Source organism: Schistocerca cancellata, chromosome 2 (assembly GCF_023864275.1).
Source record: "Schistocerca cancellata isolate TAMUIC-IGC-003103 chromosome 2, iqSchCanc2.1, whole genome shotgun sequence".
In the NCBI taxonomy this organism is placed as follows: Eukaryota; Metazoa; Arthropoda; class Insecta; order Orthoptera; family Acrididae; genus Schistocerca; species Schistocerca cancellata.
Genome location: NC_064627.1, coordinates 360,663,647 through 360,688,599, shown reverse-complemented (window position 1 = coordinate 360,688,599; position 24,953 = coordinate 360,663,647). Strand labels below are relative to the sequence as shown.

The window sequence follows — 24,953 nt, the reverse complement described above, 5'->3', positions numbered from 1 at the left end:
CAGCTTAGAACGATGCCTCATTCATTTTACTATATTGTGGTATTATTTTTGTTCCGTTTCCAGATAATTTGGTGATGCCTTACAAGGGTGAAATGCGTAATACTTATTAAGAAAAGCAGATTGGCAAATGAGACTGTTTTCATTCAAAACATATATGAATAATCTAGTGGATAATGTTGGAAGCTCCACGAGGTATTTGCGGATGACGCTGTTGTACGTAAGAAGGTTACATCAAAAGACTGCAGCGATTTGCAGGAGGACCTGCAGACGATACATGAATGGTACACTGACTGTCAATTGTCCCTGAATGTAAATAAAATACAACCTACTGCACATACACAGGAGAAGAAACCAATACTGTACAACTGTACTAGGGGCAAACAAATTGCTATAAAAAGTAATTATTGTAATATACCTAGGAACTACCATCATCAGGAGTAACTTTCAACAGAGCGACAACATAAAACTAATAATTTATCCACAGAAGAGGCAGCTTACGAAACTATTATTCACAATTCTTGGGTATTGCTTATGAGTGTGGGGTCCTTACCACGTAGCATTACCAGAAGACAGAGATAAGATCAAACAAAGTTTAGTGTGTTTCATCACAGGAACATTTAGTCAGCATGTGAGCATTACAGAGACACGCAACGGACTGCAGATACTGACTCTAAAAGAGAAGCACTGTTCATTACAGAGAGGTTTACTACTGAAATTCTGAGAGCTGTTCTGGGAAGCATTTAACAACATATTACATCCTCCCACATACATCTAGCAAAATGACAATGAGGAAATTTGAGAAATTAAAGCTAATATGGAGATTTACCGACAATCATTCTTCACAAATGCCATTTGCAAATGGAAAGGAAAAGTGGGTGATCAAATGGAGGTACCGGAAGTACCCTCAAAGACGTACCATCAGGTGGCTTGCTGTGTACTGATGTAAATGTAAATGTTGAAATGTTCAAGAAAGATCTAAACGATCATGAATGTGAAGGTTAAGAAAGGGACGAATAATGGAATAGATTACACTATAGCTAGACTTGATTCACACACCATAGTAATACATGAAAGGCTCCTTTCAAAACTCGGAGACAATATACCCCAAACATTGAAAAAGACAGAGGACAGGATGATGACGATTGCTGTGGGAACAGGTTCAACAAGAGGAACTAAGAAACATAGGTGGTCAAACCATGGTGGATGCCTTGACAAAATGGAAGCAGAAATGCCAAGAGTGGCATTTGCACAACAAAGAACACATATTTTTAAAATTTAAGGTAGTCCGATGACAAACAGCAAAAGTGACATGAAACATTAAGTGTATATATGATAGAAGACCAAATCAGTTGAACTTGAAAAGGATCTTCAGAAAAAACAAGACTCAAGAATTCTACAAAGTGTTTCAATACAACTTCTCTAAGTATAACCAACCAAAACTTAGTTATTGAAAAGAAAATGGAAAGCCAGCGTTCAACAAAGAGTACTGAATTATTAGCTAAATATTTTGATAAACTGTGATAAACCAAAAGTGTGTTTACATCTAAATTTCTGAAGTGAAGTCACCAGGTAAGAAGGAATCATTCAAGATGTGAATAGCAACAAAGCAGCTGGCGAAGATAGAGTTGTCACAGAGTTGTGGAAACTAGCTGATGGAAATCTATTGCAAACATTAAAACAAGTAAAGCAGACTATGTGGCTAATCATTAGAAATTCAAGAGGGTTGGAAGCGTAAATTCAGGTTTTACGTAAGAAAGGAGATTACTCTGATGCCATCAACTACAGAGGAATATCAATGTTCCCTGTTCATACAAGATCCTTTCTAAAACACTGCATAATAGGTTTACAGGTGCACACAGATGACTACATTGAAGAGTATTGAGGTGGATTTCAGGAGGGAAGGTCATTTGAGGAACACATCCTGCATCTTAAGCTCATAATCCAAAACAGAATAACAAGATACATGCCCTTTGTCATTGTATTACTGAACTTTGCAAAGGCATACCACTCTGTTGACAGAACATCAACGATTCAAATATGGGAAGAATTTGGTGTAGATATAAAACAAGAAATATAATTTGATAACTACTAATGAATACATAATATGAAGCTAAAGTTTTAGCTAATATGTCTGAAACTTTTGATGTACGAACAAGTGTTACACAAGGAGATGTTCTGTTGCCTATTTTACATTACGGAAAAATTAAAATAGTCAATAAAAGTAAATATCTTGGTGAGGTAATAACGAAGAACGGCTGTGAGACATGGGGCTAATAAACTCAGAACAAGGAAGATGGAAATGGCCTTTCAGTCACCGGTAACTAAGGATGTGCACAATAAGATCCATCTCCTTCCCAGCAAAGTTGTGGACAATAAGATCCATCTCCTCTTTGTAGCAAAGTTACAACACTATGTTATGGTAATAAAATGTTCATACTCAGCCGAATGCCTGCATTTGAGTGAGACCAGAAATACAAAACAAGGAAAAGAAAGAGGAAAGTCCTAAGCAAAATAATGGGGCCAATAAAACACGATGAATATACGAATAAGAGTAATGAAGATCTGTACAAAAAAATTGAATGAATAGATGTAATGGTGGGAAAATGTAGAATGATGTTTTATAACCATCTGGTTCAAACGAATAAAAATAGGATATGCAACAGAATTTTTGAATATGTCAACCATAAAAGAAGTCCCTCTGGTTGGCCCAAGGAATCAGTAGTAATCTGAAACAGGTGAAGAAAATGAAATTCTGTTGAGATACATTTTTACAGATTTTAGGTTCTCATCTCCAGAGTGGAAAAAAATTGAGATCAGTAGTCAAAAGTTCAGAAACAACAACACACTGATCAAATGAAGAAGTACTGAAAAGAAAGTAAACCAACAGAACAAGCCAGAAACTGTGCCCCTCCTGGCCTGTCCAGTTTACTACTAACTATGCAACATATTTGGATCATCTGACTAAGTTTTGATGAGTTAGGAAAGGGGACGGAGGCAACCATAAAGAAAAATGGGGAAGGGGGGATGGTCTGAATGAGATACATAGTAACTCATCAACAGAACAAGCTGAGAATGGTACCTCTCCTGGTTTGTTCATTTGACTTCTAACTATGTAACATATTCAATGATTCACTTTGACTTCTAACTATGTAACATATTCAATGATTCACTATGAAGTCAAAACCAATCTTGATATGTGTGTGACCAGTGACAAACAAATAACATAAAAGAAGACTAACATATCAAAATACTGTACACAGAAAAGACACCTAAAAGTGTCACTTTCATCAAACATGATAGGAAAACTTCTTAAATCACATTCTGGATTGCATCAACTATCAATGAATAAAGCGGTAAAAGGTTGAAAATGCCATCACAGCATGAATTAGAGTAAGATAGAAAGATTTATTATGTTGATATTTTCCTTACAAGCTATTAAAAAACTGGGGGAGAGAGAAGAACAGCAATGAATCACTGCACAAAGCTTATCATGAAAAACAAGCTCCTCTTTATTTATTTATTTATTTATTTATTTACTTCATAGATTAATTACATATTATGACAATTTCTGTTGAAAGATTCACTGCATTAAAATAATCAGGAAAACTGGCAGTCATGCTGTTTTTCTCCACCCCCTTTTGAAACAAATTAAGCATTCTGCAACAACAGGGCTCATGTTCACAAGCAAACTTCTGTAATTAGTTACAACTAGAATACAACAAACTGCATACATTCCTTTGGATTATGTCAGGGTTTTTAGACAATTCAACATCTCCATTTTTCTTGCCTGTGTGAAAATGCTTAAGACATATAATTACTTTGGAGATAATTTAGGATTTGTTTAATTACATCCGATTCCTTCACTTTACAAAGCAAGTTTGCTTCTTGTTATTCACTAAACACCTTCAATCTCTACAAGTAGCAAGAAATTATATATTTTATTTCGAAAGTTTTGTTTAATGACAGTATTATGAAAATAATAGACTGCTACTCACCATATAGCTGATATGGTGAGTCATAGACAGGCACAACAGACAGACTACTAAACACACAAGAAGGCCTTTTCTGAAATAGACACCAAAAACACACACACACACACACACACACACACACACACACACACACAAATTCACGCAAACATAGCTCACACACGTGACCACTGCCTCTCACAGCCAACGCCAGGCTGCGAGCAACTGTGCATGATGGGAGAAGCAATCTGGGTGGTGGGGGTAAGGAGGCAGCTGTGGCGGCTAGGGAGAGCAGGGTATGAGTGGTGGACAGTAAAATCGTATTTGTGGGAGCGTACAGGGACGAGATGGATGGAGGGTGTGGCTTCGGCAACTAGGTACTTTTAGGAGGTCAGACAGAGGGTGGGATGGGGTAAATGAGAGAATTAAAAAGACAGTGGGCACACTTGTAATACAAAAGTCTGTGGAGTCAGAAAAAGTAAGGGATAGGTAGTTGAAGGACAATATCTAATGAAGGCTGAGGCCAGGAGGGTTACGGGAACATGGGATAATTTGCAGGGAGAGTTCCCAACTGTGCAATTCAGGAAAGTACTTGTTGATAGCGAGGATCCAGGGGACACAACTGTGAAGTAGTTATTAAAATAACTATGGGAGTGGTGGGAAGGATAGTGGATAGGACATTCCTCATTTCGGGTCACAACGAGAAAGAGTCAAGACCCTGGTGGAGTATGATTCAATTGCTCCAGTCCTGTGTGACACAGTCACAAGCAGAATGCTCCTCTGTGGGACTTTGGGAGGTGGTGGGTGACTGGAGAGAAGGCATGGGAGATCTGTTTCTGTACAAGACTGGAGGGTAATTACTATCTGTAAAGGCCTCAGTAGGATCTTTGGTACATTTCGAGATGGGTTTGGGATTCCTCTACATGGCCATGAAAAGGTCAGTTGGCAAAGGATAGTGCCACACTGGTGCCCACTGCCATACCTTAGATATGTATATAGGTGATTCCTTCAAAGGAGAAATAATTGTGGTTGAAGATATAGTTGGTGTTGGTGACTGGGAAGGAGGTTGTAGGTTTGTAATACCTCAGGCAGTGCAAAAGGTACTGCTCAATAGCGGCAAGGTCATGAGCATTAGAGACGGTTGTGTGGAGGTAGATGGCATCAATAGTGGTGAGCAGGGCAGCATGTCATAAAGGAACAGGAACTTGTTATCTTTCATATATGATGGCAAGCATGCTGAAGGTATTGGTCTATGAGAGCAGATTCTCTCAGTGGTGAGCGTGTTAACTAACTACAATGGGAAGTCCTGGGTGTTTGTGTTTACGGACTTACAGAAGCATATAGAAGGTAGGTGTGTGGTAAATGGGGTCAGCATGGCAGAGTTTGTTGGTCGACGAATCTGACACATGGGGGAGTCTTTCTGCCAGATAATCCTTGCGGTTCAAAACAACATTGGTGGAGCCTTTGTCAGCAGGTAGGATAATAAGACCGGGATCAGATGACCCAAGTAACAATGCAGGAACAGTATGTGGGACTGGTTTCTGGCTAGGGATAAGAAAACTTTTCAGTATCGGTGCGGACGGGAGGCGGAATGATACATGGTGGAGGATAAAAATGCATGAAAATACTTAAATAACGTAGAAATAGACGTGAAAAAATTCGCAAAAATACACCAACATACATTGGAAAAATCACAAAAAGGATGGAATGGATGACGTATGGGGACACAAGATGAAACATGAGGGAGTAGGCCAATACAGAAAGGCAAAAAATGTACAAACATATGTGGAAAATTAGATTAGATTAGATAAGCAAATGAGACACTTAAAGTAGTAAAGGAGTTTTGCTATTTAGGGAGCAAAATAACTGATGATGGTCGAAGTAGAGAGGATATAAAATGTAGACTGGCAATGGGAAGGAAAGCGTTTCTGAAGAAGAAAAACTTGTTAACATCGAGTAGAGATTTAAATGCCAGGAAGTCGTTTCTGAAAGTATTTGTATGGAGTGTAGCCATGTATGGAAGTGAAACATGGATGATAAATAGTTTAGACAAGAAGAGAATAGAAGCTTTCGAAATGTGGTGCTACAGAAGAATGCTGAAGATTAGATGGGTAGATCACATAACTAATGAGGAGGTATTGAATAGAATTGGGGAGAAGAGGAGCTTGTGGCACAACTTGACTAGAAGCAGGGATCGGTTGGTAGGACATGTTCTGAGGCATCAAGGGATCACAAATTTAGCATTGGAGGGCAGCATGGAGGGTAAAAATCGTAGAGGGAGACCAAGAGATGAATACACTAAGCAGATTCAGAAGGATGTAGGCTGCAGTAGGTACTGTGAGATGAAGAAGCTTGCACAGGATAGAGTAGCATGGAGAACTGCATCAAACCAGTCTCAGGACTGAAGACCACAACAACATGTGGAAACACGAGATTGAAGATGATGATAAATTTAAAAATTGTAATGTGGGTTGCAGGTACTTTCATGCTTTTTTATCATCAACCATGCATCCCTGCTCCTTCCATTTGCACCAATACACCGAAGTTTCCTTATTCCTAGCCATAACCCAGTCCTACATGCCGTTCATGTGTTGTTGCTTGGGTCATGTAATCCCTTCAATTGGTCAAATGGTATGACCATTCAAGTACCTATCTCCAACCGCAGTCCTTCCTTCTACAATAACCTCCATCCATTTAGATCCTCCCAGCCCTTAACCCTGCATAACCATGCCACTCAGACCCAAACCACCTTGTAGTACCTGCTCTCCATCTGTATAATTCTCCTGCTGTGCAATCCCAAACTACTGGATCCCATCTCTCTCACAACCTTTTGCCCTCCAGGAACTAGAGCAGCATGCACAACACCGCCTCAAAAAAACTCTCCAATCTGTCCACATCCTCCTCCCACCCTTGACCACCACTATCCACCACCTCTATGACAGCTTCCAAACCTCCCCACATCCCCTCATAGCAGACAAACCCTCCCTTGCAGACCTACTAACTTAAATCCACCCTTGAAACTTTCCTCCCACAACAACACAAAATCCAGAACCTCACCGTAAAGAATCCAGAGCCTAAATAAACCTGAAACACAGTCAAATCTTTCCTCCAAAAGCCTTAGCCTTTCTGAAGTCCTCACCTTTTGCCCCACTCCCAAACTCTATCATGCTGGACTTGTTAAAGACCTTCACTCCTTAACCAATATCTGAAGAAAGAAGCGAAATCCACTACCTAAAATCTGATCCTGACCTTATTATATTACCTGCTGACAAAGGCTCCAGCACTGTTGTTTCGAACCACAAGGGTTACCTGGCGGAAGGACTCCAGCAGCTGTCAGATTCCTCCATCTACAAACTCTGACAAAGTGACCCCATTCCAGAAATCCAGCAAGATCTCCAGTCTCTCCTCAAAACCTAAGGCCCATCCCAGAACCTCTCTCTCTCTCTCTCTCTCTGAGGATCTGCTCTCATAGACCAGCACTTTCAGCCTATCCTGCAACTTGTCCTCCTACATGAAAGATACCAACCATTCCCTCCATTTCCTCCACTGAGTCTCCACAGTTCATGTCCCTTTACGACATGGTGCCCTGGTCATCATTACTGATACCACCTCCATTTACACGAACATCCATAATGCCCACGGCCTAGCTGCAATTGAACACTACCTTTCCAAATGACCAATGGATTTCAAACCTAGTACTTCTTTCCTGGTCACCATCACTATGCTCTCAACCACAATTAAGTCTTCTTATAAGGCGTGACCTAAAAAAAATAAAAAAATTGGAGTTTGGCAACGGTCACCTGCACGGTACTATTCTATGCTAACTTATCAAAGGGGGGGGTTTGGAGGAAATCTTCCTAAACACACAGAATCCCAAACCTCTCACCTGGTTCAGATTAACTGATGAAATTTTTGGGATATGAATTGAGAGGTGAGGACTTTATATCCACATTCTTCCAGGACCTTCTGTCCCATTCGCCTCATCTGGTCCTCCTTAACCCAACAAGCCACCTTCATTAATGTTGACCTCCACCTCAAAGATCACGACATCATTATCTCCATTAATATCAAACCTACCAACCACCAGCAATACCTCCACTTCGACAGCTTCCACCCTTTCCACACCAAGAAGTCACTTCCATACAGCCAAACCACCCATGGGCGTTGCTTCAGCAGTGACATGCAGACCATCTCGAATATACCGGTGGTCTCAATGAGGCCTTTACAGACTGTAATTACCCTCCATATCTTGTGCAAAAACACAAATCTCCCACGCTTTATCTCTCCAGTCACCCACATCTTGAAGTCCCACCATCCAGCCTCAGAGAAGCACTTCCCTCATGACTCGGTACCACCCAGCACAGGAGCAACTGAATCACATCCTCTGCCAGGGTTTTGACTATCTTCCATTGTGCCCTGAAATGAGGGCTGTCCAACCCAGTATCCTCCCCAACCCTCCCACGGTGGTATTCTGCTGCCTACCAAACCTACACAATATTCTTGTCCATCCCTACCTAGCCCTTGCCACCCAGCTCCTTGCCTCATGAATTGTATCCCTGTAATAGACCTCAATGCATGATCTGTCCCACACATTCTCCCACCACTAGTTATGCAGTTTGGTGTCACAAGCATCACCTATCCCATCGAAGGCAGGGCTACCTGTGAAACCAGTGATGTGATTTACAAGCCAAGCTTGTTTACAAGCTAAGCTGCAACCACTATGTTGCATTCTACGTGGCCATGACAACCAACAAACTGCCTGACTGCAAGAATGGCCACCAACAAACTGTGGCCAAGAAACAACTGGACCACCCAATTGTTAAGCATGCTGCCCATCACGACGTCCTTCATTTTAATGAGTGCTTCACAGCCTGTGCTATCTGGATCCTAGCTACCAGCAACAGCTTTGCTTTTCTCAATTGTGCAGGTGGGAGCTCTCTTTGCAATTTATCCTACATTCCCGTAACCCTCATGGCCTCAACCTTCGTTAGTCATTGTCCTTCACCGACCTATCCCTTCCCTGTTCCGACTCTGCAAGCTTCTATTCTACGAGTGTACCCCCCCTTTATTTTAGTTCTCTTCCTTACCCCCTTGCCCCACCCTCTGCCTAACAACCTGACTGCACCTAGCTGCTGTAACCACACCCTCCCTCCACCTTGTCCCTGTACACTGTCCCCCAGCCGTACATTGCTCTCCCTCTTCCTCCCCACCCCAGCCTGCTCCTTACTCCCAACCACCAAGATCATTTCTTCCATCATGCACAGTTCCTTGCAGTCTGGCCTTGACATCCAGAGGCAGTAGTCACATCCTGGTGAGCAGCAATCTATCTTTTTCGTAACATTGTCATTATTCCAGCCTGGATATTTCCACAAGTTTTGTTTATATTCACTCGTGCTGCAAATAAGCAATACAGAGAGATGATGAGCACAAAACCATTACCCTCTCCGTGGAATGCTAGACATGCAATTCTGAAAAAAAAGGGAGTTGCGGCTTTCCCTCTGCTGGATATTTCAAGTTTTCAAGTACAAAGAACATCAAAATGACTTTAATTATGAAGTAATATTTATGACAGTAGCAACAACCATAAAGAATCTCAACAAATGTATGAACTAAAACGGTATTTATTGCAATCAGTGCTCATCTGACCATGATTAATATACACTAAAAGACAGTAATTCAATGCATTGACAAACAAAGATACTCACCAAGGGCACTTTGACAGCCCACAGTGTGCCGCCTAATTTACAATTGATTTGAAGTGCTATCTTCTGCACTATATTCCTCAACTTATCTCTCTTTGATAATGTTCTGGAATTTATTACCTGGAAAAATTAAAAAATGTATTTTGTTTAACTCAACCAAAAATAAGTTTAGATAGTAGATAAGAATTAATATATTGTCACATACCTGTGAAGCTACAGGCATTTCACTGCAACATATCCTTTTTATTGCAGAGTACCGATCATCTCTTGCTGTTGGACAAATAACAACAACTAACTGTACGTTAGGTCTTATGCTCTCACGAAGAGCACGGACATATGATTCCGTTCTATCATCACGAAGTTCCACCACAGAAGGCTGTGCTATCTGAATGCCCATCTGTGGACCCACTTTCTGCATCGTCTCCATAAAATCATTTCCAAATCGAGAATCTCGAGTTGTTCTCAAAAGAACCCAACTCATCAAGTCAATCTAAAAAATAAAAATTTGCTATTATAAAGATATTTGTCAAATTATAAGTGGCACAATGAGTTTGAATTAATGCTATGTTGAGTTCTGGCTCCCTACCTGTTACCGGTACATGTCAGTACACTTTGTATTGACTGTCTTATGTTTACGATTCCTACCAACTTAAGTGATGTAACATATGTAGTACAATAGTAGCATGACAAAGTTGTGTGTATCAACTGAAAAAGTAGTAGTGTAACAAGTGTGCTTTAACATGAAAAACTCATTGACAGTCTTTCAAATACCTTTGTTACTTCCATGTGTAATTTATGCCTCGGCTCCTGATTATCAGCACACACATATGCATAAAGTGGTATCATTGTTTAGCACACAGCTAACATTCCCCCTACTGCATCCTTCCTCAATGTGGCAACAAAGTTCTCCTTCCTTCTTTCTCTGCACCTCGCACTTCACTGAGGTCGAAGCTTGAATTAGCACAGACAACTTGCATTGATTTCTACTGACATCTACAGGGTGGCATCTGAGATCACTAAAACTTTTAAGTACAAGAAACTTTGCTTAAACAATATAGTGATTACCAAGAACTTTAAGGCTTTCAAAATTTTACAGTTTTCAGTCTCTCATTTCATTCGTAGTAACGTAACAAGAGTATACATAATACATAAACTGGACTTATATCCAATAGGGTAGCAACATCCATTGGCTGTGTCCTCTGAACACTGACAAATCACCGAGCATGTGTTTGTTTACATTAGGGTTAAATGATGAATAGAGCCCGTGCAAGTTTTAAAATGTTTCGTCCTATTGATTGCTGACTGCAAGAAGTGAGTTGCAGTACTTAGCATGTCTGAGATTGTGTTGGTTGTCCAGTTTAACTGAAGTCACATTTCATGTTAAATTTCTTTAGTTACATTTTGGAAGAGCAAAGTTTTATCAAATCGACAGAAAAATACTCCAGTCGGAGCACATAAAACGAAAATATGTCTTTCTTTAAACAGCTGACAGGAAAGTGGGGAACAAGCTGCCTCAGTCCTAATTCTGCCTTCCATCAAATAATATTCATGTTCTTTTAATACAGAATATTCTGAATCTCTTTGCCAACTGCCTCCTTGTGTCTTTCTTTTCCACTGTCATCATCATCATCATCATGATCATCATCATCTTGACAGTTTAAAATTTCTGAGGAGCAAGGGGGAGGGGGTGCACACCTTATTTTTCCCCTATACCCACCGTTTCTAATTTCAGTCAAAAATATGTCATCTCATATACCTAACAATATTAGTTGCAACTCACCCTATAGTGGAGATGTTCGAGTCGCAGATGGGCACAACAAAAAGACTGCCACAAAATGAGCTCTTGGCCAACACGGCCTTTCTTGAAAATAGACAATGGACAAACCCACCCATGGGGGAGGGGAGATGCAGGGACAAAGTGTAATATAAGATTACGGTGTGATATAAGATTAACACAAAATCATTTGCCTTACAAATTTTTCTGGATATTTTGCTTACAGATCGCAATTAATAGAAAACGCCTAACCTATGATTCAAATCTTAAAAGAGTAAAAATGTTGTTATGGAAATATTTCATTGACTATGCGGTCTTTCCAGTTGCACATAATTTTTGACAGTCACTTTAAGTTCTTTTCAGTCATGTCAAGACCCCTTTTAGCCCAAGTTTTGTCACTGCAGTACTGTTTTGGGCATATTTGTATAGGCATGAGATGCCCATTACACTGGGACAATAAGTCAGAGATTAACTGGTGAAAGAAATGCTGACTAAAAATAGTTTGCTGATCTCAGAACCCTTGCAACGATTCTAGAGCCCTTGTCATGCATTCGCTAAGTGAAGAAAAAACTATATTTACACCATAGACCAGATATTACATGTACATTTTACGTGCATAAGTACGGTAACTTTGATCCTCTGGATCTCAGAAACGGTAATGACATAGAAGAAAGGTTTCAAAGTTCCCACCAATCAACCTCAGAATATATGGTAAAAATTTCAACAATTTGCCAGGAATAGAAATCATGGAAGTTTTAGCCCTTATTTTCACTCCTACTGGAGCTTGGAGGTTATTAGAATTTTGCTGTTTGTGTACCACATTTGGTTGAAATCGATCCAGGGGTTTGGAGAGAGATCCCAGGTACACAAATCCATCTGTAGGACTATACACTTAGTATGGATGTCAGCAACACTTCATATAATGCTCCTTAAATTTAGCCATAAACACTTCTAGCACTTTTCAGAAACAGTAATCCTCAGGCTGACTAACGATCTGCCCATTTACACAGACGTAGGCTGTGTTTTGTAAAGCACTTTTTTCCAGATCAATTACACTGAGAAAACTGAAGTGCACTTTCACATAACATACAGTTTGTAGACACTAAATATTCGTTGTTAATGGAGCAATTTCGTCAACATCAACAAGCATCACAATTTCTTTACTACAGTGCTTTCGTTTCCATTCACTTGTAGAATTTTCAGTAGATGCAACCTGTGTTCTAATTCTAAGTGTTGGAACAGTTTATGACAGTTCAGCTGCTAATGTTTAGGGATGATGATCTGAATAAAGATCTTCTGCCAGAACAGAACTGAAACACCCTCCACCTGAAGAAAAAAATTCTGAAGAAAAAAATTATCTTCACTACTGACTCCTCCCCCAAAACACACACACACACACACACACACACACACACACACACACACGCACGCACACACGACTTCAGAAGCAGTAATACACATATGAATATTGAAAATATGATGCATTCAGAACCAAATTAATATACCAACACACTATGCTAGATGCAGACTATAGTACTTTTATATAACCAGTCAACTTAGGCTTTCAAGACAGCTTCAAAACATATCTTCAAAACTTGAAGAAATATTTGTGCAAGAAAGAATGTATTCAGGCTGGGAAGCATATTAAAAACCTTCTTGAGATTGATTTTTTTCCAATCAAAGGCAAGAGATGGAGGTGGAGGGCAGAAACAAGGTGGTAGTTCAGTGAGGAAAATTGCTTGCATCTTAACTTTGTTGTGAAGTGAAAGTGGGTATAACGCTACTAATCACTGAGCAATACAGTGCCACCTAATTTCATGATGAACTGAACAATTGAAGTACAACCTGTGCAGCTTACAAGATGGAAACAATGTCCAGAAATGTTTGAAAGTGGCATAAAAAGCTCAATAACTGCTGGGAATATGCCTAAGACACTGTATTGTGTATCTGATGTCATCCCAATATGATAAGAGATGTAGTTAAGGTACAAGAAGTTTTGAACGTTGATGGCTGATTAAGTGTTCATTTGATAGCTTAGCGAAAGCGGATGCAACACAGCACTTTGTTTTCTGGTGTTGGGCTCATACACCAAAATCCAAACTGCCAGTTAGCTCTCTGTCCAAACAATGTGGATTGGTCTTAAAATATTAAAACTGTTCACATCAAATCACTAGGTGTTTTTCCACTTGTCTCAAAAAAGCACTTTAAATAACAAGTTGGCACCCAGACTAGAACAACGATCTCATCAGAAGCAAAGAATGCTTTCTTTCTTACAAGTTATGCTAACCGTCTATCTATAGGGTATCCCACTAAGCCAGTATGCCTCACACACCAGATAATCATCTCTAGTCGAATTGCTTGTGAAGTAGCAACACTGTCTTGAAAGTTGGCTGCACTGCATTTTATTAGAAAGTTGAGGGCAATTGTGTGTTCCTGCCTCAGGTACTGTGAGAAGCTCATAGTGTTAGATTGTTACAGAAGTGGGCAGTTTGCTTAGAACAGTGAATTGATATTGTAGAATGTTACAAAAAGACAGGCTCCATTAAAAGCTGTAAAGAGATGTTCCAAGTGAAGTATCCTGGTATGAAACTCCCCACAACCAACACTATTCAAGTTCTGTACAAGAAATGGAGGTCTGAAGGATCTGTTCAGAATGTGTAGAGGAATATGTGACAGAAAGTGAGGATCCTTGGAACTATAGACAGAATTCGCGTGGCATTACAAGAAATCCCCACAAGTCTGTAAAGGAGGTTATCGCAGGAGGCTGGTGTATCTCGTACATTATGTACTAAAATAAACATAGCTAGAAGTCTAGTACGTGAGTGTGGTGCAACAGTTGAAATTTAAGGATCAGAAAAAGAAAGCATTCATAATTGTAACTGGCTGTTAACATAAGTTACTAAGGATTACTTCTGACTCTTTCTATGCACAATTAACAGATGCAGAGAAGCAGCATGCAATAGTCCAACAAGATGGAGCAACTACTCACACATCCAATGAAAGTTATCAGGGTGTAAGATTTCTCAGATGTTTTCTGGCTGGTGTTTTTGAAAATGAGTCATTTTGTTCATTACAGGGGCGATCTTGTGCCACTTTTGAATATAAGTGAAGAAGCTCCATTAGCAGAAGACGTCTTCATTAATTTATCTGGAAAAGTTGTACAGAGGTTAAAAGTTTAATTGTTTTGTGGGAAGATTTGGCGAGTCACAGGTCTTGTTTGTATGTTTTGTTATTTTTGCCTAAGGTGTTCTGCATGAGCTTTGTGCCATCCCAGGAACAATAAAGTGGTGAATGGCGTTGTGACAGGCGGCGTGATCACTGGTAGCAAAGAATCTTCTGCGTGAAAGATGAAGCCACGGAATACAAACTATAATATAAATACTGATGTATACATTCTTGTTTTTCGCTTTGGGGATTTGCAGTTTTGTTCAAGATGAAATGTACCTACCTGATTAACTTCAGACCATGCTTGTAATCAAAGGCACAATGAAAGCCTTCATACAAATCAAAATTGAGAGTTCTGGTTTTGACTTAAGTAGAAATCTTCGACAGACATAAGAACAGTTCATTAATGAGCTGCATGTTCACAGACTGCTGAAGACCACCAATAAGGTAATTTATACACTAACTGAACACTCACAAAGTATGGGCCACTTCACCAATGTGTTACCTGAAAGCAGACTTGTCGGTAGAGACCTCTGGTCTCCCCAAAATACACAGATTTAATGTACTGTGATTTTTATTTCTAGGGCACACAAAAAAGCAAAGTGTACGCTGACAATCCTTGCATAATAGACGATCTTAAATGGAACATTACTAGAGAATTTAACAACATCATGCCTGTAGAATTACACAATGTTACTGGTACTGTCATCTGAAAAAGTCAGCAATGTCTGGATGCCTGTAGCTACTGATTCTAGTACCTCTCATATACGGGTAAGTACACTTCTTTTTAATATTACTATCATATATTCTTTTTTAGTTAGTTCACTATTACTTCAATCTCGGGCATGAGGCATACCAGTTTTATGTGAGAGACCTTATACATTCTCATTGTTTCGTCCATGAAGTTTGATACGCACTTTTCCACTTCCAACTAAAAGTTAAAGCAACAAATCCCAATAAAATACATTTTATCTATAATGAGATATGCTTATACATATACTTACCAGATAAGTGACACACAAAATAATGGCTTACTCAAATTTAATTTTTATACAGGGTGCGTCAAGAAAATGTATACACACTTTGAACTGTAATAGACAATTTATTTCCCGTTCTACAACGTTAAATATCTGTGAGAAAGTAATGTTATGTTTCTTCAACAGGTGGCAGTAGTGGCATGGAAGTAACTGCAACATGGCGGACGTGCGTTTGAGCTTTGAAGCGCGGAAGCAGATAATTAAGTGGTACTGTAAGTTTGAGAATGTAGCTGCGGTCTGAAGACAGTGGAGAAGTGAGTATGGTACAGAACCACCTTCAAGGTTAACAATTACACGTCTACGAGACAAATTCGAAATTTGTGGAACAGTGTGTGATGCGCATAAAGGTCGATCAGGGCAACCTCGTACAGCTACAAGTGATGATTCCACGACTGCGGTCTTGGAACTGTTTCAGCGTTCGCCTCAAAAATCTTCAAGGCAAGCGGCATCTGGGAGTGATGTAAGTGCTAGTAGTGTGCTACGCCTTCTGAAGAAAGGAAAGTTTTGTGTGTACATTCCAAGGCTGGTGCAACAGCTAAGTGACAACGATCCAGATCGAAGATTAGAATTTTGTGAATGGGTTTGGGAGATGATGGAGACTTGAACCGGGATTTATAGGTAGCATAATTTGGTCGGATGAAGCCCAATTCAAACTCAATGGAACTGTCAATAGGCACAATTGTGTGTACTGGGCTGAAAATAATCCTCACATTACAGTTGAAAAGGCTGTGAATTTTCCTGGTGTAAATGTGTGGTGTGGTTTCTCTGTAAGGGGACTCATTGGGCCCTTCCGCTTTGAAGGTACTGTTACTGGAGGAACATATCGAAAAATGCTTGCTGACTCCATATTCCCTGCCATTCATGCATTATATGGTAATGATGAGTTTTATTTCCTACAATATGGCGCCCCGCCGCACTATCATAGGGACGTACGAGCATACCTGGATCACAATGTGCCAGGCTAGTGGACAGGACACAGGTGACCAATCAAGTTTCCCGCACGCTCTCCAGACCTCACACCGCTGGATTTCTTCTTATGGGGCACAGTAAAAGATAAGGTGTACAAACGTAAACCACGTAACCTGGACACACTTTGGAATGAGATTCAGGCAGTGTGCGCAGAAATCTCATTGGACACTTTGGTACGATGTACGGAATCTGTGGGGACTCGTACTCAGAAATGTATTGATGCTGAAGGCCATCAGTTTCAACATAATCACATTTGCAAAGTACATTTATTTTTCCAACTGGACTTTAAGCTTTCCATTTCCAGAAATTTAACATCGTAGAACAGGAAATAAATTTTCTATGACGCTTCAAAGTGTGTATACATTTTTTTGACGCACCCTGTATATCTGTTCTATCATCTGTAACAATTTAATTGTAATGATATTTCAGGAACAAATATAATCATACTTACTGCTGATATGACCATATTTCGAGACAATGCACCGCTCCATTCAGCCTGTGAGGTGCCAGGAACCGTCCTGTTACCACCAAAAATTATTTCTTCATTCTTGACGACTCTTGCTGTGAGTTCTACTGTTGATGGCTCCAAATTAAGACCCCAGTCTTCCAACAAAGACTTTGCTCGATCATTTGCTACAGAAAATATTTAATTCACTTTAAAATACATACTTTCCAAAGTCATTTTATGATTATAACCATCACTTTGCTGTGTTAACAGTTCTTAATATGGGAGGAAAAACTGAGTAGCGATCAGATCCACAATTGGTTCCCCACATGGCTCTATAGTCTTGAACTACCACCTTGGATCTTTGCTTAATAATGTTGTCATCAATTAACTATTTCTGCTGTAATGAGGGTCTTTCTTGCATATATCTGTGATTATATTTATACGAAAAATGTGTGTTCAAAATTCTCAAAGTTATACTGTTTTTCTCTAGAACTACTAACAGCACTTTCTTTGATCTTCCTACCACTGCATTTACCTGTGAGCCCACTTTTGCATTAAAATCTCCTGCTGTTATTACTGCTTGGTGGCTTTTAACTTGGTTGAATAGATGGCGTAATTTCTGGTAGAAATGATCTCTGGTTTGCTGTGACATATCATCATTCATTCACTGCATATACTCCTAATATAACCAGAATGAGATTTTCACTCTGGGGCGGATTGTGTGCTCATATGAAACCTCCTGGCAGATTAAAACTGTGTGCCGGACCAAGACTCGAACTTGGGACCTTTGCCTTCTGTGGGCAAGTGCTATACCATCTGAGCTACCCAAGCACGACTCACGCCCCGTCCTCACAGCTTTACTTCTGCCAGTACCTCATCTCCTACCTTCCAAACTTTACAGAAGCTTTCCATTCTGTAAACATCCCCCAGGCTGTGGCTAAGCCATGTCTCCGCAATATCATTTCTTTCAGGAGTGCTAGTTGTGCAAGTTTCACAGGAGAGCTTCTGTAAAGTTTGGAAGGTAGGAGACGAGGTACTGGCAGAAGTAAAGCTGTGACGACGGGGCATGAGTCATGCTTGGGTAGCTCAGGTGGTAGAGCACTTGCCCGCAAAAGGCAAAGGTCCCAAGTTTGAGTCTTGGTCCGACACACAGTTTTAATCTGCCAGGAAGTTTCATATCCTATTATAACTGTTTCAGTTCCATAAAATTTAATGGTGGCAGTGACAATTCTTTTAAACAAAAAAGTGTAGTCCTGGTTGTAAGTGCTCGGAGTTTTGTTAATTAGAATGGAAACCCCTGCTTTTCCCCATTTATGTATATCAACTCTGGACTGAAAGTTTATAAAATATCCAAATTTTTAATTTCCTTGTCCCTTTTTTAGTTTTGGACAAAACAATTATGTCCATATTCACTCGATACAGTTCATTCTCTATTTCAGTCTATTTATTTGTCATGCTCTGAACTTTCCATGTACTCTCAGTGTCTGTTTCCTTGCCAATAGGTGTCATAATGTTTTTCCATCCACGTTTCGAGGCTTCACTTTAGATTCTCAAGCCTTGGAGACTTTTTACGGATAATGGGGTGCTGGCCCACTGACCAAACACCAACTTGGAGAACCAGGATTTGACACCAGGGTTTACTCCCCTAGGAGGGTTGGCTTCCCTACACCTAAAGAGACCTCCCTTCCCTATGAGGAAGTTGTGGAGGAATGGGAATTACTATTAACAATGTACATCTGTTTTCTTTAAGTTTTGCTAGCACAAAATGAATTCGATTTTGATTTCATGATAGGGCGTTTATATCCAGAATATGATAAATTGGGACTGCAAATGAATATGGTAAAAATTGAATACCTTGTAGAGGACAGTGACACTAAATTTGATGTCCACATCAATGAGGGAGCAGTTATGAAACAGAAAAATTTAAACATCTAGGGGTAATTAATGACAAAAATGGACTAGGTACTACAGAAATAAAATTCAGAATACAACATAGCAGAAACGTATTAGAGTGTATGAATTCTGTTTTGCGGGACAAGAACATCTCTAATAACAATTAGAAAAGTGCGAGTAGGCTAATGGTTGAATCTGTTCTACACTGCGGGTCAGAACGATGGATTTTAAATGCTGACCTGAAAAGCAGAATAATAACTGTGGAAATGGATTATTTAGAATAATAGCCGTGGAAATGGATTATTTACAGAGAGGTGCAAAAATATCAAGAATCTAAAAGAAAACTAAATGAAAAGTGAAAGCTCAAATGAAGGCGGATGCATCACTGATACACAGAACTGAAAGAGAATGTCTCAAGTGCTATGACACCTGTCCAAAATGCCACATCATCGATGGTCAAAGAAAATTTCTGAATGGAAACTACATGGCAGATGTAAAGGTGGGAGACCATGATGTTCTTGGAATAACCACATCAACAGAACAATGGAGCATTGTGGGATACACAAGGAGGCGGCACTGAGTAGAGATGCTAGGCAGAAGATACTCCTGTGTGGAGTTGCTAGTCTCCCGTTGGGTGCCTCGCCAGGTGGCAGATAGAGGAATGGTTACCAATGATAACAATAACAATAATAATAACAATATGGGAAGAAACAGACTCCAGCACTGATTTGATGGCTTTCATTGAGAGAGAGAGAGAGAGAGAGAGAGAGAGAGAGAGAGAGAGAGAGAGAGAGAGAGAGAGGGGGGGGGGGGGGGGGTTTAGGGCGCAAAACTGCTATGGTCATTAGCGCCCGGTCCATGACTTAGGAAACAGTAAAAAACCGAAAATGGAAACCAGCAGCAATGGGAACGAGACTCAAAAAATTGGAGAAACTAAAAGCAGAAGGAAGGCTTAAAAATCCACTACAGAAAGGGGTTGGTTGTCCCCAAAAAAAGCTTCAAATGACTGACGTCATTTCACTAGCACTAATAAACTCGAGAACGCGTGTTATCTGCTAAAATTGACGATATATCAGGCGACAGCTGTAGACGGGTGCGTAACGGAGTAAAATAGAGGCACTCAATTAAAAGGTGTCTTACTGTCCACAGCTGAGAGCAGTGGGGGCAGAGTGGGGGAGGATCGCCGCTTAAAAGATGTCGATGGCTAAAAAGACAGTGCCCTATCCGGAGTCTAGTTAAAATTACCTCCTCCCAACGACACGTTCGGGAGGAAGAGGTCCAAGCACAAGGAAGAGCTTTCACGTCCCGCAATTTATTATGGGGAAGTGTCGACCAATGTGCGTGCCATAAAAGAACAACATGACATAAAACGCTCCGTATATCGGCGAAGGGAATCGATTGCATAGCTGGCCAAAGAAGAGAGACGGCAGTCTTGGCCGCTATATCGGCCGCCTCATTTCCACAGATACCAACGTGTCCCGGGAGCCAGAGGAACGCCACCGAGACACCCCCCAGGTGGAGCAAGCGCAGACAGTCCTGAATCCGGTGGACCAGAGGGTGGACAGGGTAAAGAGCTTGGAGACTGAGGAGAGAGCTGAGAGAATCTGAACAGATAACATACTGTATCCGCTGAAGGTGGCGGATGTACTGGACAGCCTGGAGAACAGCGTAAAGCTCCACAGTATAAACCGAACACTGGTCGGGAAGCCGAAATTGATTTGGGGTGTCGCCAACAATATAGACAATCCCTACACCAAACGATGTTTTTGAGCCAACAGTGTAAATAAATGTAGCTTCCATCATTTGTGCACATAGAGCAGAAAATGCCCAACGATAAACAAGTGAAGGGGTACCATCCTTGGGAAACTGACAAAGGTCACGAAGCAGGCAGATCCGGGGACGGAGCCAAGGCGGTGCTGTACCCCAAGTTGTAAAGAAGGTTTTAGGAAAGCGGAAGGAAAGAGAATGGAGCAGTTGACGGAAGCGGACTCCCAGTGGTAGTAGGGAGGAGGGGCGGTCTGCATACCCTACATCAAAGGAGGCGTCGAAAAAAATATCGGGCTGGATTAGCAGGCATGGAAGACAGATGGCTAGCATAACGACTCAGAAGGACTGCTCGCCGATTGGACAGCAGAGGTTCAGCAGTCTCAGCATAAAGGCTTTCCACAGGGCTGGTGTAAAAAGCTCCAGACACTAAACGTAATCCACGGTGGTGGATAGAGTCGAGACGCCGAAGAATAGACGGCCGAGCAGAGGAGAGTAGACTATGCTTCCGTAGTCCAATTTCGAGCGCACGAAGGCACGACAGAGGCGGAGAAGGACCACTCGGTTCGCTCCCCAGGAGGTACCATTCAGGACACGGAGGGTGTTGAGGGATCGCAGACACCGAGCCGAAAGATAGGAAACGTGGGAGGACCAGCACAGTTTTCTGTCAAACATAAGACCCAAGAATTTAGCGACGTCAGAAAACAGAAGGTTGACAGGTCCTAGATGTAAGGAGGGTGGAAGAAACTCCTTACGTCGCCAAAAATTAACACAAACGGTCTTACTGGGAGAAAAACGGAAGCCGGTTTCGATGCTCCAAGAGTGGAGGCGATCGAGACATCCTTGGAGATGTCGTACAAGAAGGCTGGTCTGTTGAGAGCTGAAGAAGATCGCAAAATCGTCCACAAAGAGGGAGCCTGAGACATCAGGAAGGAGACAATCCATAATTGGATTTATGGCAATGGCAAACAGTACAACATTCAGCACGGAGCCCTGGGGTACCCCGTTTTCTTGGGAGAAAGTACGGGAGAGAGTAGTGTTCACCCGCACTCTAAATGTGCGCTCTGCCATAAATTTGCGAAGAAAAAGGGGCAGCCGACCTCGAAAGCCCCAAGAGAACAGTGTGCGGAGGATGCCTGTCCTCCAACAGGTATCGTATGCTCTCTCCAGATCAAGAAATATTGCTACTGTTTGACGTTTCCAGAGAAAATTGTTCATGATATAAGTGGGAGAGCAACAAGATGGTCAACTGCAGAACGATGCTTTCGGAATCTGCATTGGGCAGGTGTTAAAAGGCTGCGGGACTCCAGCCACCAAACGAAATGGCAATTCACCATACCGCTCCAAAACCTTACATACACTAATGAGAGAAATGGGGCAATAGCTTGAGGGGAGATGTTTGTCCTTTCCAGGTTTTGGAACAGGAACGACGATAGCTTCCCGCCATCGTCTGGGAAAAGTACTGTCGGTCCAAATTCGATTATAAAGGCGAAGGAGGTATAAATGCAGCAACATTTGGATGTGGATACCATCCGGTCCTGGGGCGGAGGAGCGAGAAGAAGAGAGTGCATGTTGGAGTTCCCGCATGGAGAAAACAGTATTGTAGCTTTCGCAATTTTGAGAGGAGAAAGCAAGAGGTTACACTTCCTCTGCACGTTTCTTCGGGAGAAACGCTGGCGGGTAATTTGAAGAGCTCAAAATCTTAGCAAAGTGCTGACCCAATGAGTTAGAAATTGCGACGGGGTCCACTAATGTATGATGCGCGACAGTGAGCCCAGAGACGGGGGAGAAACCAGGCGCGCCTGATAACCGTCGAATCCGACTCGAAACTTCTGATGAGGGAGTGAAGGTGTTAAATGAGCTAATAAAGAATTTCCAGCTTGCCTTCTTGCTATTGCGGATGACACGACGGCATTGCGCACGGAACTGCTTATAGCGGATACAGTTGGCCAAAGTAGAATGGTGGCGGAAAACGCGAAGAGCATGTCGCCGCTCACGTATTGCGTCACAGCATGCCTCATTCCACCAAGGAACTGGGGGGCGCTGGAGCAATTCGGAGGTGCGTGGTATTGAACGTTCCGCAGCTGTAAGAATAACGTCGGTAATATGTGTGACCTCATCGTCAACGCTGGGAAAGTGACGGTCATCGAATGTCGCTAGAGACGAAAAAAGTGTCCAATCGGCTTGAGCAAACTTCCAGCGTCGCGGGCGCATATATGGCAGCTGAAGCTGCAGTGTAAGGACACATGGAAAGTGGTCACTCGAGTGTGTATCATCAAGGGCGAACCATTCGAAGCGTCGAGCTAGCGGAACAGTACTGACCGAAAGGTCCAAAGGAGAGAAATGTGTCGTGGAGGCAGACAAAAATGTAGGGACCCCAGTGTTGAGGCAAACTAGATCCGCTTGGTGGAAGACGTCTAGCAATAGTGAGCCACGTGGACAAGGATGTGGACATCCCCAAAGCGGGTGGTGGGCATTGAAGTCCCCAACCAGCAAATAGGAGGGGTGGAAGCTGACCAAGAAGATGAAGGAGATCAGCTCATGCCATTGGTGTGGACGATGGAATGTATACAGTACAAAGAGAAAAGGTATATCCAGAAAGGGAAAGACGGACAGCGACAGCTTGGAAGGAAGTGTTTAAGTGGATTGGGTGATAATGGAGAGGATCATGGAGAAGAATCGTGAGTCCTCCATGGGCTGGAGTGCCTTCAACAGAGGGGAGATCAAATCGGACGGACTGAAAATGGGGGAGAACAAAGCGGTCATGGGGACGCAGCTTTGTTTGCTGAAGACAGAAGATGACCGGCGAGTAGGATCGTAAGAGGATCAACAACTCATCCCGATTGGCTCGAACGCCGCAGATATTCCAGTGGATAATGGACATAGGGTGAACAGAAAATGGAGGAATGTGACCAAGGTTGCCGTCAACTCAACGACTGCTCAGAGCTTGTGACCGACATCATGGAATGGCATTCAGCCGAAGGCAGAAGATCCTGATCCATAGGTTGTTCAGGAGCAGCTCCTGCCACCAGCGATCGGCCGGTTGATCGGTCGCCAGCAGTGCGCCTCGGCGACACAGAAGACGGCCGAGGGCGATTTCCGCCAGGTGGTGCTGTAGATGGGACACGCCTTGGCGGAGAAGGAGATGAAGTGGGTTTCTTTGTAGCCTTCTTGGAAAGATGATGTTTAGATGAAAGAGGAACCGATGGTTGTGAAGTTGGGGTACGTAAAAAATCTTCACGAGTATGCTCTTTTTTCGAAGTCTTGGTGTCTGACTTTTGGGCTCAAGATTTAGCAGAACCCAATGAAGGGTGAGCCATAGAGTGGGCAGGTGAAAGTGGTGAGGTTGAACGGGCGATCTTTGCGCTGGCCGATCTGACGACCGTGGCACTAAAGGTGAGGTCGCAAGTCTGCGTGGCCGCCTCCTTTGTTGGCCGAGGAGAAGCAAGGACAATGCTGTATTTTCCTGTCTGAGGCATGGTGGGTTGTCGACTGGCGAATAATTTTCGAGCAGCAAAGGTCGATACCTTTCCCTTCACTCTGATTTCCTGCATGAGCTTTTCGTCTTTAAAAACGGGGCAATCTCGAGAGGAAGCAGCGTGGTCACCCATACAGTTGATGCAGCGAGGGGATCGAGGTGGACAAGTGCCCTCATGGGCATCCTTGCCACACGTAACACATTTGGCTGGATTGGAACAGGACTGGCTGGTGTGATTGAACCGCTGACACCGATAGCAACGCGTAGGGTTTGGGACGTAAGGGCGAACGGAAATTATCTCATAGCCTATTTTGATTTTCGATGGGAGTTGAACTTTGTCAAATGTCAAGAAGACAGTGCGGGTTGGAATGATGTTCGTGTCAACCCTTTTCATAACTCTATGAACAGCCGTTACACCCTGGTCAGACAGATAGTGCTGTATTTCTTCGTCAGACAATCCATCGAGGGAGCGTGTATAAACGACTCCACGCGAGGAATTTAAAGTGCGGTGCGCTTCAACCCGGACAGGGAAGGTGTGGAGCAGTGAAGTACGCAGCAATTTTTGTGCCTGGAGGGCACTGACTGTTTCTAACAACAGGGTGCCATTCCGTAATCTGGAACAAGACTTTACAGGACCTGCAATTGCGTCGACACCTTTCTGAATAATGAAAGGGTTGACCGTGGAGAAGTCGTGACCTTCATCAGACCGAGAAACAACAAGGAACTGTGGCAACGATGGAAGAACTGTCTGTGGC

At 42.0% G+C, this 24,953-nt stretch overlaps 1 protein-coding gene across 1 annotated transcript in view; it reads right to left on the bottom strand.

The window, feature by feature from the left end:
- The window catches only part of LOC126161750 (piwi-like protein Ago3), a 222,940-nt gene that overhangs the window by 62,014 nt on the left and 135,973 nt on the right, over nt 1–24,953 (bottom strand). Inside the window, exons 11-13 of the mRNA XM_049917799.1 lie at nt 17,067–17,248; nt 9,876–10,160; nt 9,674–9,790 (exon numbers count right to left, since the gene is read on the bottom strand). Of these exons, the coding sequence (XP_049773756.1) occupies nt 9,674–9,790; nt 9,876–10,160; nt 17,067–17,248 (584 nt within the window). The remainder of the gene's footprint in view (nt 1–9,673; nt 9,791–9,875; nt 10,161–17,066; nt 17,249–24,953) is intronic.